The sequence below is a fragment of the Ipomoea triloba genome, chromosome 1, assembly GCF_003576645.1.
Source record: "Ipomoea triloba cultivar NCNSP0323 chromosome 1, ASM357664v1".
In the NCBI taxonomy this organism is placed as follows: Eukaryota; Viridiplantae; Streptophyta; class Magnoliopsida; order Solanales; family Convolvulaceae; genus Ipomoea; species Ipomoea triloba.
This window is the reverse complement of record NC_044916.1, coordinates 32,243,978-32,259,934: the sequence shown is the minus strand read 5'-3', so window position 1 is coordinate 32,259,934 and position 15,957 is coordinate 32,243,978. Positions and strand designations below refer to the sequence as shown.

Here is a 15,957-nt window from a genome sequence, read left to right as displayed (position 1 = left end):
TTAATGTATAACATAAGGTAAGAAGAATTACAAACGACTTGTTTGGTAAATGATTTTTGGCCTAGCTTTTAGGTTTTTTTTTTTTAAAAAAAAATTTTATTCACTTTAGATGTTTGACACTTTGACTTGTAATCAAACAAAAATTGAAAAATTACTTTTAAGTAACTTTTCACTTTAGCCTATTTGAGAAAAAAAATGTCAACTTATTTTAATACCATTATTTCTCCTTTTATATTGTAAAGTCTTACTCTAATTTTTTACACTTTTCATTTTAACTCAAAAGATTTTTATTTATTTTAAATTTTAATGTGTTTATTTTTAAAAATAGTAAAAATAATATTTTTATTAAAAACTCTTTAACTTTTATTTTTACTATTATAAAGAATAAAGAATGTTTATTAAAAGTTGTTTTTAGTTATATGTAATAATTAATAATTTTTGTTATAAAATAAATTAATATCCTCAAAAATAATTTTACATGTTCCATTCAAAACTTAACAGCTAACTTTGTCAAATTCTTTATACAAACAAGTTTTTAATGAACTATTCAAATTAGCTTTAACTAAAGGGTATATTAGGCATTGGTCCTTCAAAATACACCGAAGCATCTATGCGTTTGCCGGGAGTCGAACCCGGGTCTATTGCTTGGAAGGCAATTATCCTAACCGTTGGACTACAAACGCCTGTTGAACTGAAAACATAAATTATAAATAATATTTATTTATTGTATTACCCTTTTTTTTTTTTTTTTTTTTTGGGATAATCCGGTACAGGCAAACAAAAGAGAAAAGAAAAAAAGAAGTAATGAAAAAATACTACTATCTAAAAAAGAATGTAACAATGTATGTGTGTGTGTATGGATATATGTATGTTGTAGTCAGATCAACCGGGCGGCGACGATCAATGGCCAGGCCCCTTGGCGCTAGGTCCCGACGGCAACATTTCCAGCCAACTCGACAAACTAATCTTGGCCTGCTCCAACACCGACGACGACAGGTGGTTATTAGCTGCAGCCGAGAAATCCTGAGACAACACCCTTCCCGCCTCAACCTCAACTCGGCCGGCCAACGCCACAAACACAAGGAAGATCACCAGCAAACTGCTCGCTCTCCTGTAATCCATTACTACCCAAATATAAAATAAGGTTTCAAAACTGTACTGGAGAAAAATAAAGAATATTTTGGAATGGATCGGATCGGAGTTGGTTGGTAGCCGCTAGCTCGATCTATCGATCTGTTTTGTTTTGGTTAGGTTGGAGAATGTATGAAAATGTAAGGCCTGGGCAGCGGTATATATATAGGTAGATTTGGTAGGTTGTTGTTGAAAAAGAATTAAGTAGAGCGAGCAGAGGTAGTATAAGTTGAATGGGAATCGGACGGAGCTAGGCCGGGTATGTTAGACTGGCTACATATGCTTACGTGTTGACCATGCAATTCAACACCCACGCACTTTCATAGCCATTGCATATTATATTGTTGATTTTTGAACAAGTCATGCATGCTCAGCTCTTCTCGTTGATTTTTGCGTTTTGATGACCGATATCTATCGGTTTTAATAAAAAGTCAACACAGCTAACCTTTCTTCAAAGCTAGATCAGATACATAGTAATAATCAGATGGCTACATATATGTAAGATCGAGTAAAACTACATCAACCCCTATTGCCAATTTTTTTTTTTTACTCCATACTATATGTCATGCTTTGATTGTTTAATAAAAAAGAGATGAGCCATAATTTTTATTCATTCATTTTTTCTTCATCCAATAAAAATGAAACATTTTGTGGAGTATAGTAGATGTCGAATTTTTCCATATATAATTACAAAAATACTACTTGAATTCATATGGAGTAAAAAATGATAGTATAAAATGGGTACATATAGAATTACTCATATAATATTCACTTTTATTTAATTTAGTTTCAACTTATATATAGGGCAATAATAGTCTTAGTCTCCATGTCATAGCCATCAATTTATAATTTGCAAGTCGTAAGTAAAATTGCAACTTTGATTTTGTCAATTTATTGCTACTCTTTAGAAAACCTAAATTCATCGGGTATCGTAAATATATAATGAAAGTTGGGTCACACTTGTGTGAGACCGTCTCATGGATCCTTGTTCGTGAGACGGGTCGAGTCGGGTCAAAGCGTCATGCAAATGTCATACTTATATGTGCAAATGTCATACTTATATGCTCAAATATAACACTAATCAAGAATATAATTTTTGTTACTTATAACAGAAAAAATAATACATTTTTCATAATAAGTAATGTTGACAAGTGCCCCTTACTTATAAGGGCAAATATAATACTTTTGAGAAAAAATGTAATACTTTTAAATCGAAATGTAAAAGTATTGTATTTTTCCTTAAAAGTATTACATTTACCCTTATAAGTAACAAAAATTTTATTCCTGATTAGTATTACATTTGAGCATATAATAAGTATGACATTTATGCATATAAGTGTTACATTTGTATCTTGACCAGATCCGACCCGACCTGTCTCATGGTGAGACGGTCTCACACAAGTTTTTGCCATGCCATGAGGGGTTTTATATTTAACTAATTTATTTCTCTTCTTTTTCAAAAAAAAAAATTATCTCTTCATCCCAAAAATACAATCTATAAGATTATAACTCTATATATAATTTAGTAGCTAAAAATGTCAGAATGTAAATCACTAACTAACCTTCATCATACTAATGAAATTTTAATAATAATAATAATAATAATAATAATAATAATAATAATAATAATAATGTAATGATGAAATTTTAAAATAATAATAATAATAATAATAATAATAATGTAATGATGAAATTTTAAAAATAATAATAATAATGTATTGAAGTTCAATGTCTATGTTTCTAACTGTTAAGACAGAGTTATAGTGTGATTTAGAAGAAAAAAAGACCAAAAATAGGGAGCAATTCAAAATCCTCCCATAGTCCTAATTAGTTAGAGTTTCTGGTGAATATTAAGAATAAATGTTGCTCAATTTTAATGGGTAGTTTGAAATATCTTACAACTTAAAGGACTAAAAGTGATACTAATGCTTATAACACACGAATTAAATTTACTATTACCTAACATCTTTAAGACCAAATGTATAATAATATTTGGTAATTTAATCACATTAATTAACTTGTTCGAATGGCTTATCAATTTCAACGAATCATAGAATTAGAGCAGTACTGGATAGCCAACAAAGACTTAAATATATTGACAAAATTTCACTTTTGGTCACTTGATTATTGTTTATGTATCAAAATTGATTCTTAATTATTAATATTTTCAAATTAGGTGTATGCCTATATAATTTCTATCACATTTGGTCCTTAACTATAATTTCAAATTAGATGCATGACTTTGTAATTTGTATTACATTTGGTCCTACCGTCTAATTTTTCGGTCAATTATTGCAAAAATTTTAACAAGAAAAATAAAATTTTCAGTAATAGTTGGTCAAAAATACTCTTTTAACATTTTTTTCATTGAAATTCTAGCTATAGTCGGCTGAAAACTTGGCTAGAAAATTAGACAATAAAATTAAATGTGATACAAATTACATAGTAATAAATATAATTTGATAATATTAAAAGTTAATGACTAAATTTGATACAAATTACATAGTCAATATTAGTCATACATTTAATTTAAAATTATTAATAGTTAATGATCAAACTTGATACATGTATAATAGTCAAGTGAATTTTTTTTAAAAGATATGTTTTAACTAAATGGCACATTGAAATGAAATCCTCGTTACTAGGATTTCCAAACTTAAAATCATCGGATTTGTACTACGGTCTTGAACAACTTCATTATTTAGAAAGGAAAAAAAAAAATTAAATTGGGCTATATGTTTGACGAATAAGAGGCGGCGTGGATGTTTGAATAGATTGGCGCATGAGATTTGACTCCGCGCTGCTGCAATACAACAGCTGTTCAAGTTCAAGACCACGTGTTTCAAATTCCAAATGTGACCCTACGACCAAGTAAAATCCCGTCTTAGTTTCAAGGGCAAACCCGACCTTGTCTCAGTACAGGGTAGCTGGGTAGGTAACTTAATTTCTAATTTATTAGGTCGATAATGTGGAATTTTGAATTGACTCTGGAAATTCTTAATTTTGAAATTGTTGCCAAGAAAAAAGTACGGAGTATTAATTATTGTATTTTTTTGGGGGTCAATTTTACTTTAAAATTTTAATATTTGGATCAATTAAATCACTTTGTTATTGATGTTAATAACTCATTCAAACATATCTATTTTATCTAATTATTCCATATTATTATTTTAACTCGATGTTTCTAAACCTAGAAAATGAAAATAAAAATATTCCAATCTTCAAAAATATATATATTCCAAAGCATCTATTTTTTAGTTTTTACATTTTACCGTCGAATACAACGACTAATTCCCTCGCTGAATTGAGACAGCTAACTTTGTGATTTAAGACTACTCCATACATAATATCAATGATCAAACCTTTGACCTTTAGTTAAGGATGAATGAGTATTGACACTCAATCACACCTCAAAGTTAAAATATTCCAACTCCTAACCTCATTTGTGAGTTCAACCGACTGCACTTTCTAGTTTCTACACCTTACAAAGTTGATTTTTTTTTTTTCATTTTGTATATTTGCAAGTGGTGTGTTAAAATGGTGATATTGAATGGTGGGCTTAAAATGTGTTTATTTGAATGAAGTGTCAATATCAATACCAAAAATAATCAAATTGGTCAAAATATTAAAAATATGAACCAAATTTATTTAATTTATTTATACAAAAGTGATGCTATATTTCTCTCCTTATTTCACCTCCTTACATGATAATATATAGGTGATTGATTTTTTTTTTATTAACAAGTAAATTTTTTTTAATTTTAACGCGGGGCATGGTCGATCAATTCACAGTAATCAATGAATTAATAAAAAAATTAATTATTGTATAAGAGGTGAATGTTAGGAGATAATAAATTTATTACAAAGGGAAAATAGTTGTTGTTATTGATGATGATGATGGGAAAATAGAACCTTTTTTTTTTTTTTGGTATAAACTTGCATTGAGTACTTTTAGCAAGTAAAACTGTATAAGAAGTTAGTCTATATATGATAATTTATTTTGATTTTACAATTAGAATTCTGTACAATTAGCATATTCTTTTTCAAAGTAGTCTAAATGTGTGGATCTTCAAATTACTTGGACTAGAAAAAATGAGTTCAAAACTTCAAATAAGGTGGCTAGCTAACACACAAAGATTAAGAACAAATTAGTGCGCCCTATTAAGTTAACAGATGATAAGTCTTACAAATCTCTATACTACAATTAATTAAGTTATTATTAAACCATGCATTTGGGAAACTATTACTTTTAGTTCATCAAGTGTACGTAGCAATAGTTTTATTACTAAGCATTGATTATTAATACAATTACTTTTTGTTTCAAAATATAATAAATCTAATCTAATCTATAAACATAATAAGTGTCAATCCATATTATATCATAATTTGTATGTTTTTTTTGTTAAATCTAGAGACACATATCGCTAGCGTCTCCAAATAAGAAAGAAACTTAGAGACATGCACCCTCTTCATCAAATATGGAGAAGCTAATATATATGGTGGGGTTTGCACCCAAAAAAAAAAAATAAATAAAAAAAAAGGATCGGAGAAGCTAATATTGTCTTTAGATATGGAAAAATGAAATAGACTCATGAACTGTGATACACATAAAAGGAAGAAAATATCAACTAAGGATCATGATTAGTGTATAATTAATGTAACTAGTAGGATAATTATGAACTATTTACCTTTAATTTAAAAGACTTCTAATCTACGTACTATATATTATGATCTATGCCTAATGTATTGTAAAACATTATCAAACAATATATTTGTACTTAATCCATTTTCATAGTTAGTTTTAGGAGTCTTCACATGTTCAAAGTGTGAACAATTGCATTTAATTTGTACTTCTTTAAAAGATATCCTATCCAAATGTGATTTTATTTAGGGTTGTATTAAACTCTCATTATTCACCAATTCATCTCTGATCGTCTAAAAAGATGTCATGCTTAATACAAAAAGGGTGCTTACTGCCTTCCTTTGCTCTTCTTTTCTTTTCTGTCCTTTTTAATTAAATTCTTCACTACTTAATTCAAAGACTAAAGTAACATGGAAATAGGAGATAAAAAATTAAATAAATTCCCTTCACAACCCATTTAAAAACGGTTGTAGTAGAGTTCTTGTTCTCTAAGTCGGGTTAATCGTCCCGACCTTGCAAGGTCAGAACCAATTTTAAGGTGGGGGAAAAGGTATGCACTAATTAGTTATTTGTTCAACTTTCGTATTGGGGTCGAGTCGGTCAAACACGACATCGGTCAAGATCAAAAAGTATTCCTCGTGACGTATGGGTTGTATTTAGAGCATATATACTATAGATCAGATATGCTCGGGGTATATTTTCCTCCAAGCTTGTAATGGACACATTAATTCTTGAGTCATTTTAAAGCTCCTTTTTTGAATCCTTTTAAAAGCTTCTGTTTCTTTTTCTTTTTCTTTGATAAAAACTTAATGCATTAAATCATTAGTCAAAATGTTCACAAGAAACCAAGGAGGAGAGTACAACCACCCTCAGCAACCTGTCAAAGAAACGGCTTTCCGAGCAATAGCATGTGCAACACGATTCGCAGATCGCCTGACAAAATGAAAGACTATATCATGAATATGAGATGCAGCATCTTTTACATCATCAATAATAAAACCAAACGAAGAATTAAAGAAAAGGAGGACAAAGCGTAAAACACACAAGTTGGAAATCAGTCTCTACATCCACATAGCCTATATCCATCTCCTATACTTTTAAATAAAGCTTTAATTTTCACTTTGTTTTTCGACCAGTCTAGTTAGCTAAACACAAACTGCATTAGTGGTAAAACCAACAAATAGTGACGAGTCTATAGGATATGCCGGCCTGTGAAAGAAAACATGCAATGCTGAACCAAACAAAACTATTTTTAAGAATATTTCCTGACCAGCCATTGTTTCATACGCATGTATAGACAACGTTGCATATTTCGTTTTGTTTGTTTTTTAATGCAGCTGATTGATTCCGATTCTTGTCCATTACGGTTAAATATATCCAAATTGCTTGTATGTACGGAGTATAATCAAATTAAAGTTGCCATTTCTCTTCATAATTGATAAGGAAATTAGAATTTTTGAAAATGGATGATTCCTGTTCCAATGAATCACTGATTCATGTGTTTCTGGTCTCCTTTCCAGGTCAAGGACATGTAAACCCTTTGCTCAGGCTTGGCAAGCGCCTGGCTTCCAAGGGCATGTTCGTCACTTTCTGCGCCCCGGAGTGCATCGGCAGAGACATGAGAAGAGTCAACGACAATATCTCCGACCGGCCCACTCCCTACGGCGCCGGGTCGATCCGGTTCGAGTTTTTCGACGGTTGGGAGTACGGTCAGACCGGAGCGGAAAACCGGCTGGAATTGGAGCTGCAGACCCTGGAATTGGTCGGCCGGAGAGAACTGCCGTCGATCTTGCAAAAACAGGCACGCCCGGTGTCGTGTTTGATTAACAATTCTTTCATTCCGTGGGTTTGCGACGTGGCGGAGAGCCTTGGGATTCCTAACGCCGTTCTGTGGGTCCAGTCCTGCGCTAGCTTTTCGGCGTATTATCATTTTAACTTCGACCTGGTTCCGTTTCCGACCGACGGGTCGCCGGAGATGGAGGTGGAGATTCCGGGGATGCCGGTTCTGAAGCACGACGAAGTGCCCGGATTTTTGCACCCGAGAGGGGCTAGGTTTCACGCTCTGAGAACCACGATTTTGAATCAGTTCAAGAAAATGTCCGTGCCGTTTTGCTTCCTGGTCGACTCGTTCGAGGAGCTCGAGGCGGACATTATTGGACACATGTCGGGGATTTGCACTGTCAAGACTGTCGGCCCGCTTCTGTTCAAAGACCCGGAAGTGGAAGAAAGTAACGAAGTTCGGGCCGATCTGGTGAGCTCGGATAAAAACTCCATCATTGAGTGGCTGGACTCGAAACCGGTATCCTCGGTGGTGTACATTTCCTCCGGGAGCATTGCGCTGCCGAGTCAAGAACAAGTAAACGAGATCGCACAAGCCCTAATAAAAGCCCGGGTTTGCTTCTTGTGGATCATGAAGTCTCAAGCCAAGTACTACGAGCCCGTCGTGCTGCCCATGGGGTTTCTGGAGAAAGTTGGAGACCACGGGAAAGTAGTAGAGTGGTGCCCACAGGAACGGGTGTTGGCCCACCCTTCGATTGCCTGTTTCGTGACACACTGTGGGTGGAATTCGACTATAGAAGCAATTGCTTATGGAGTGCCTGTCTTGACTTTCCCTTATTTTGGGGATCAGGTTCTTAATGCCAAGTTTTTAGTGGACGAGTTCAAGATGGGATTAAGGTTGTCTAGGGGTGTGTTTGAGAATCGGACTATTAGTTGCGATGAAATTGAACAGTGTTTGACGCAAGTCATGAGCAGTCCCAATATGGGGGAGATCAAAGAGAATGCGTTGAAGTGGAAGAAGAAGGCGGAGGAGGCGGTGGCAGATGGCGGCTCCTCCGACCGCAACATAGAACAGTTTGTGAATGAGATTATGCGAAGAAGCCGAAACGAAAAATATGTTAAATAAAATTGGACTATTAATTGGAACAAAAAAAAAAAAGATGAGTGCTATTTGCTTGTGAATGAGATTATGCGAAGAAGCCGAAACGAAAAATTGCAAGAATCATCAAACTAACGACTTACTCTTCCATCTCTAGTTCATTTCTTTATAAATTGGTCTGTGTTGTTGTCACAAGCAAATAGCACTCATCTTTTTTTTTTTGTTCCAATTAATAGTCCAATTTTATTTAACATAATAATCAATTAAAACATTCAATATTGGAATGCCGCCGTACGGACCACGAACCACCATACGTTAGACACCAAATATATATATATATATATATACTTTACTCACTAAGTGACCATCCACTTTCTTTTTCTTGTTTAATTTGCATAGATATGATTGTGACAACATTAGGATGATAAACATACACATCCAAATTAATGACAATTGAAATTATTTTACATGAAACAATCCTAGTAAAAGTGTAAAACACACCCATCCAACACTTGGTCTGCGCATTTCAAGCACACATAAACTGAGCTGGCAGCAATGTGCGTGATTCCCTTTCTTCCCTCCCAAGCCATAAGGTTTCAAGAAGTTTAGGAAAATAGTTTACTATATAGTGAGAAAAGGATTGTTGTGGAACCAATGTGGGACATAAGATATATTAAATAGCCTTCTTTATGAATGGTTTTTCCAAAATATTTTACATAACAATCCTAGTAAAGCACACCCACACCCAAGTTGATGACAATTGAAATTATTTCAAAACAGTTATAATAATATAACCCTACTAAAACGTACCTAACACACCTACCCAAGTTGACAATGGAAAATATTCTCTATCTCATGCTTCAATTCCATATATCTCGATCTAACATGAGAGATTAGCACCTGGGTTGACGCCCAGTTGTTTACAATATTCAGTGTAATACCCCATTCGTGACCTCACAGCATCAGCATTGCGCCCAACGCACTCTTTATCGCCATTAATGGCGCGAATGGTCGCCCCAAAACCCTGCCCCGACGTAATCATGGAATGACACTGATTGTTCATCCAGAACCACAATGCAGCCTTGAACGACACAACAGCATCCTTGGCCACGATGTCGGGGTTTCTCAGCCCGTCGAATCCCACGCTTTTCCCGGCTTCTCCGTAGTTGTAATTCCACGATAACTGCAGCGGTCCTCGCCCGTAGTAATTCTTCCCGGGGGCGCACGGGTATTCCCTGTTGCTCTCGTCACAGTAGTCACTCGACCCGCCGTTTATCTCGTTAATGTAGCAAAAACCTACAATATTTGGTATCAAAGTTATAATATTTTGGACAATCAATAAATTAGTTGGTCATATTGTTAACAACAAGTTTACAAATTGAATTCATAGCTTCTTGTTTTGACTGGTCACTTATAAACAACCTAAGCTGATTTACCTAATACTAATCTAATAAATAAATAAGCCTTACTTCCGGTCTCATGAGTGACGTGAGCGAAGAAAGCGGCGATCTCGCGCTTAACGATGTCGGGAGAACCGGTGTTTCCGAACCTGGGATTAACACCGGCGGCCTTAAGGAAGGCAGCTCTGGTGTAGAATCCCCTCCCTTCGCAGCCATTATTTCCGGCAGCTTTATTAGCAATTGCGTTGAAAAAAGCAGGAGTGACTATACCAGCAACTGAAGCCATAACCACATTGCTTACGAAACATGCAGCCACAAGAATGAACCCTAGAAAATATTTTCTTACACTTAAGCTTCCCATTTTGGTTTGCTGATATGATATGATGCTTCAGAGTGTAATAAAGTGAGATATTTATAGGTAGTTCCATAGTGTACGTAGTAGATGGACGTAGTACTGGGAGATTATTGTATAGTTCGTTTCTCACATTTTCCGGCCGGCTGTAAATTATAAACTATACTATATATATAACAATTCTAATGAGGGAGAGGTAGTGTTTGTCATAAGTTGATGTTTTAGTGTTGTAAATTCTTGTCTGCTTAAACTTATTCCTAATCTGTTTGTGAGCTGTGTTTAAGATGCAATTAGCACTTTGCAGGGTATTGTTGTCTTGATATTATATTGTAAAGCATATATTATTATACGATTTGAGTTTATGGGTACAAGGTATGTTTGATTTTATAATGTTTTTGTGACTAGGTCTCTCGTAGGATCTGAGGATGTTTGAATTTTTCTTATGTATTTGAGTGGATGGGATCTATATGATGAGTCACATTCTAAAGGTATGTAGCTTCAGTTGAATTGGACTAAATGGATTTGTACGTTGGTGTTTAAATCAATGGTTCAATACAATTATTTAATTACAAGATTTAATATAATTTAAGAATTATATAGAGAGAAAATATAACCACTAATTGCACTCTCATATAAGAAATTCTGAGTTCAAACCTCAGTGGGAGACATAGTCAAGAGTTACGGGGTTCATTGTGGGCAGTAAGCAAATGTTGTGCTTGAACCTTTTGGAACAAGATGTGAACTAGTCAACTCTCTTTCCATCACTACTGATTTTTTGATCCGTCGAATCTAGTGGTCATATATGGCAACTGGGATGGAGATTAAAATAAAAAACTTTCCTACAAATAAAGAAATCCTAAATTTAAAACCAATGGCATACTAATTATGGATTAAAATAATCTCCTCTCCTCATGGTATGCCCAACACTGGACTACACTAAGTCACTAACCTCTAGTCACTAAAATTTTACTAACTTTTAAGCTCCAAAAAAAGGTATAATAATAATAATAATCCCTTTATATTTCTACAACAGTTAAAAAGAATCACAGATTTGACTTTAAAATGCAAAAAAAAAAAAAGAGAAGCAAAATTCTACAACTTTCTCTAGTTCAGTCAAGCTAAACCGTATGTATAGTTTCAAATTGAGAATACAGATGTTAAAAAAATCGGAGTACAAGAAAATTGAAGGAAAAAAATTGAATAAACAGAAAACACACAGGTTTCTTTCAAGGAAAAAGACAAGATCCCAGATTTGTATTTAATGGGAAAAAGAGAACAGGAAAGGTAGCCTGGCCATTGTTGTTAAAACATAGAATTCTTTCTTTAGCTAACTAAGTGGCTGGGTGAGCTACTAAACATGGCGTGCCACATATAAGCGCGGGAGAGCACCATCTCCAGCTCCAAATCGCTCCAATTGTGAGTTGGAAGATGTTGGAGGAACATTACCATATCTTGGAACTCGAGCTGCTGTAGCTTCTCTGTCCACTGATAAATGTATACGAGTTGCTATCTTTAGTTTTAAAACCAGAGAAATAGCGATATAAACTATTGGTTTCAGAAATTTTGTTACTAGTTTGGGTTGAGTACTTTGGCAATCAAGTAAAACTGAGAACCTATTGGCTATTGACAGAGAATGTATCTCACCGATAGTAGGAAACTAGCAGCAATGTATACGAGGAAATCTGGGAGTGCATCACCTTCCGCTAGATAAGTGTCCCACAAGCGACTAACTAGGTGGAACGGCATCTATCGAAAAGCAAAACCATTAGCTCTCAACTTTATAGCAATGTTGGATAATGATAACGTCCAATCAAAAAAAAAAAAAAACTTGAGTAGAGTAATGACAGTTTTGAATTCATGATGACAATGCCAAGAAAAAAAAAATGATGACAATAAAGAAGAGAAACACACCTCACGTATTAATAGGCAATTGAACCAGCGAAAAGCAAATTGTAGAAATTCAAGACCTTGCTCCTCCATGTGCCTTAAGATGGGCTCTGGTTTTCAAAAGAATCAAGCATTAGTCACATTCATTAGATTTTTCCCCTTCTTGCTTCCTTTCAAATGGAAGCGGTGTAAACATATATAGAGTACTAGAAATGTTTTATTTATTCATATTTATTTCCTTCACTGTCCTTAGCAACAAAATTCCCATAGAACGAAGGATGCATCGAGGAGCCCTGTAACTTACTAATTTAGTCATAGAGTATATCTGTTATGTTTAACTTCTCATTTACTGTTTACAATTTCATTTGATGTTTCTGCATTTCCATCCACAGAATCTATTCTTATCATACATTTCTTTAGCTCATTGACAAATATAGACTTCAAAAAGCCCTGGTTGTATAGAGCAAATTAGCCCAGAGCACTAAAAGATTTAGAGAGAACTAGGCCTCAAAATATAAGAGCCTTGGTCAGAGAATGTTAAGTGGCCACCCTTCACCAAACCCTTCTAAATAAAGGCTGTAGTTAACGTAGGAATTCTAGAGGATACAAAAACATACCATCAATCCGTCTAACCAATTCCTTTAGCTTAAAGACCAGTCGTTGAATTCCAGGTTGAGCAAATGTGTAATGGTCTTGCATGCCATCAAGCAACTTTGTTAGGCACCAATAGCAGTCAGCTTCTACATTGGATATCTTTTCGGGAGCTAGATCTGCCATTTGCCAAGTATCAATGCTTCCCTCTAAGTACTCCGATAAGAAAACAACCATAAAGGGTGTTGCCAGATCATTTATTCCCTGTACATAGCCACTGGCAGGATGCCGTATGGCCCTAGGAAGAGAAAATGAAACATACGTTACTAATCAAGCTGATATTTTAACACATGAAAGATATGCTGCTAATCGGCTTAATGACCAACACAAGTATAAGGAGTTATGTTGCTTAATGTAAACCGCCAGGTAAGTTTCAATATAATAGACACCATTTTCACTAGAAATGGCACAAGGCATGCAATGCAGCCACCTGGCATAAGACTTGTTCCAAGAGGGAACCTCGACCTCACTCATGCAATATATACTGACTTCTAATGAAGGCATAAAATAGCGTTATTTTTGCATCTTTAGATCTAACCATTAATGTACAGACTGTCCATTAAAGCTAGGATTACTGGAGCAGACCACAATAGTGAGGGAAATCAAGACACAAACTGTACAATGGCACTTGGCCATCTATCTAAGCTTCAATAATGTTATTTCTAGAGACAGCCATTAAAGAGCTTTTACTTCCCTCAGCAAAATAAATTTTACCATTAATATATAGACTACCCAATGAAGCTAGGATTACTGGAGCAGACCACAACACTGACGGAATAATGTTAACGTTTCTAAGCTTTTTAATAATGTTATTTCTAAAGACAACCATTAAAGAACTTTTACTTCCCTGAGCAAAATAAATTTATAATTCTAAAGGATTCAGGAAAACAAGAAAGGAAACAAAGGGTAAAAAGTTTCTAACCACGTGTAAAGTATGCGCTCCAATGATTTCTGGACCTGTGATTGTTGAAAGAAAGAAACATCGGGCACTGTTCTGGGACAATCAACAGCAATCTAAGAACATAAAAGAAGACAGGTAAGTGGCTAATAATGCTCAAATGACAGGAGAAATGGAAATTGATGACTAGCAACGATCCTATAACATCCATGATACCTGCCGGAGCATGTTTATCTCTTCATTTGTGCGCTCAGTGTCTGGAATATCATAATACTGAGCAACACAATCAAGATACTCAAGGCGCTTTCTTGCCAAAACTCCCTCCCTTCTATCTGAATTAGGGGGTGCATATCCCTGTTGTCAGTTTATTATTTAATTTAAAAGCAAGAGCAGTATTTTTGCATAGAACTGCAACTAATGAAAACAAGAACCTGACCAGACTTCTTACACTAGAAAAGCTGAAATGCAATAACTGAAAGTACAATCAGTACAGGTTTACAACAAATGAGTCCCAGAAACAGCAGCAAAAGCAATTTCTAAATTTAAAGGAATACTACTATATAGCTAAATTAGCAAATAAAATGTTCATCTTTGGAATCACAGTGAACAAAAGGGATAATTTTGCAATCATTCAACAATGATGGGAGAAAATTTGCACCATAGCATTTCCAAAGTTATTTAAAAAAATAAAATAAACACCAATGTCAAACAGATCAAAACCAGTAAATGAAAAGATCAGGCTCTCATATCATATTGCTTAGAGGGCAAAAGATTTATTTACTAATATGATTTGCATTTATTAAAAAATCATGATAAAGAACAATCTATAAACCTTCTCCATCAAATCTAAATATCATTCAAGGACCAGAACACTCTCAGCAAGCCAGAGAAAATTAGAAAACACCAGCATACTCAGACAACATGACAAAGTGACTAAAGTGGTATCTATTTCATTTTCTCTGACATCAAAGAAACATTATAATCTAATAATAGAAGGAAGAAGACTAAATGCAGGAATGCTAATCAGATTATTAATTTAATCAACATTACTAAAGTCTTCCAAGAACACATACAGGTTTCCAGAAAATTGTTTCTTTAAGCTTATAATTAGCAAAGAGGTATACCAAAATAAGCCTCCAAACAGCTGGCCGCAAATATGGCGGAACACCACTCCAAGCTAATTCACGCAGTTTTTCTGTGAGAAAATAAGTAGTTTAGTGGTTGGAAAAGGGAAGATGAGGGAACCAAACAAACACAGTTGCAGTTTGAATAAAAACTCATTAATTGACTTAAAGCTATAATTGCAATCCAATAAAAAAAAAAAAAAAAAAAAAAAAAAAAATCATGATAAAGAACAATCTATAAACCTTCTCCATCAAACTCTATCATTCAAGGACCAGAACACTCTCAGCAAGCCAGAGAAAATTAGAAAACACCAGCATACTCAGACAACATGACAAAGTGACTAAAGTGGTATCTATTTCATTTTCTCTGACATCAAAGAAACATTATAATCTAATAATAGAAGGAAGAAGACTAAATGCAGGAATGCTAATCAGATTATTAATTTAATCAACATTACTAAAGTCTTCCAAGAACACATACAGGTTTCCAGAAAATTGTTTCTTTAAGCTTATAATTAGCAAAGAGGTATACCAAAATAAGCCTCCAAACAGCTGGCCGCAAATATGGCGGAACACCACTCCAAGCTAATTCACGCAGTTTTTCTGTGAGAAAATAACATCAAAGAAACATTATAATCTAATAATAGAAGGAAGAAGACTAAATGCAGGAATGCTAATCAGATTATTAATTTAATCAACATTACTAAAGTCTTCCAAGAACACATACAGGTTTCCAGAAAATTGTTTCTTTAAGCTTATAATTAGCAAAGAGGTATACCAAAATAAGCCTCCAAACAGCTGGCCGCAAATATGGCGGAACACCACTCCAAGCTAATTCACGCAGTTTTTCTGTGAGAAAATAAGTAGTTTAGTGGTTGGAAAAGGGAAGATGAGGGAACCAAACAAACACAGTTGCAGTTTGAATAAAAACTCATTAATTGACTTAAAGCTATAATTGCAATCCAATAAAAAAAAAAAAAAAAAAAAAAAAAAA

At 34.2% G+C, this 15,957-nt stretch overlaps 3 protein-coding genes and 1 non-coding gene across 5 annotated transcripts in view; 1 reads left to right on the top strand and 3 right to left on the bottom strand.

The window, feature by feature from the left end:
- Positions 1–611: 611 nt before the first annotated feature.
- On the bottom strand, positions 612–683 carry TRNAG-UCC. Its single transcript has one exon. It is a non-coding gene; the product is annotated as a tRNA-Gly (tRNA).
- A 6,552-nt stretch (positions 684–7,235) lies between these two features.
- LOC116012548 (limonoid UDP-glucosyltransferase-like) lies at positions 7,236–8,678 on the top strand. Its single transcript, XM_031252114.1, has one exon. It carries the CDS (start codon positions 7,236–7,238, stop codon positions 8,676–8,678), a length of 1,443 nt encoding a protein of 480 aa, XP_031107974.1.
- A 658-nt stretch (positions 8,679–9,336) lies between these two features.
- On the bottom strand, positions 9,337–10,412 carry LOC116012539 (chitinase 4-like). The gene is made up of 2 exons (XM_031252102.1): positions 10,121–10,412; positions 9,337–9,947 (listed from the first exon to the last, which is right to left on the bottom strand). The coding sequence occupies exons 1-2, from the start codon at positions 10,410–10,412 to the stop codon at positions 9,532–9,534; spliced, it is 708 nt and encodes a 235-aa protein (XP_031107962.1). The 3' UTR covers positions 9,337–9,531.
- A 1,096-nt stretch (positions 10,413–11,508) lies between these two features.
- LOC116029406 (GTPase-activating protein GYP1) overlaps positions 11,509–15,957 on the bottom strand; it is a 9,932-nt gene continuing 5,483 nt past the window's right edge. For both annotated transcript variants that reach the window (XM_031271400.1, XM_031271409.1), the window contains exons 4-10: positions 14,964–15,034; positions 14,056–14,193; positions 13,864–13,955; positions 12,908–13,179; positions 12,315–12,400; positions 12,048–12,149; positions 11,509–11,888 (exon numbers count right to left, since the gene is read on the bottom strand). In XM_031271400.1, coding sequence (XP_031127260.1) covers positions 11,727–11,888; positions 12,048–12,149; positions 12,315–12,400; positions 12,908–13,179; positions 13,864–13,955; positions 14,056–14,193; positions 14,964–15,034 — 923 coding nt within the window. In that variant the 3' untranslated portion in view covers positions 11,509–11,726. The remainder of the gene's footprint in view (positions 11,889–12,047; positions 12,150–12,314; positions 12,401–12,907; positions 13,180–13,863; positions 13,956–14,055; positions 14,194–14,963; positions 15,035–15,957) is intronic.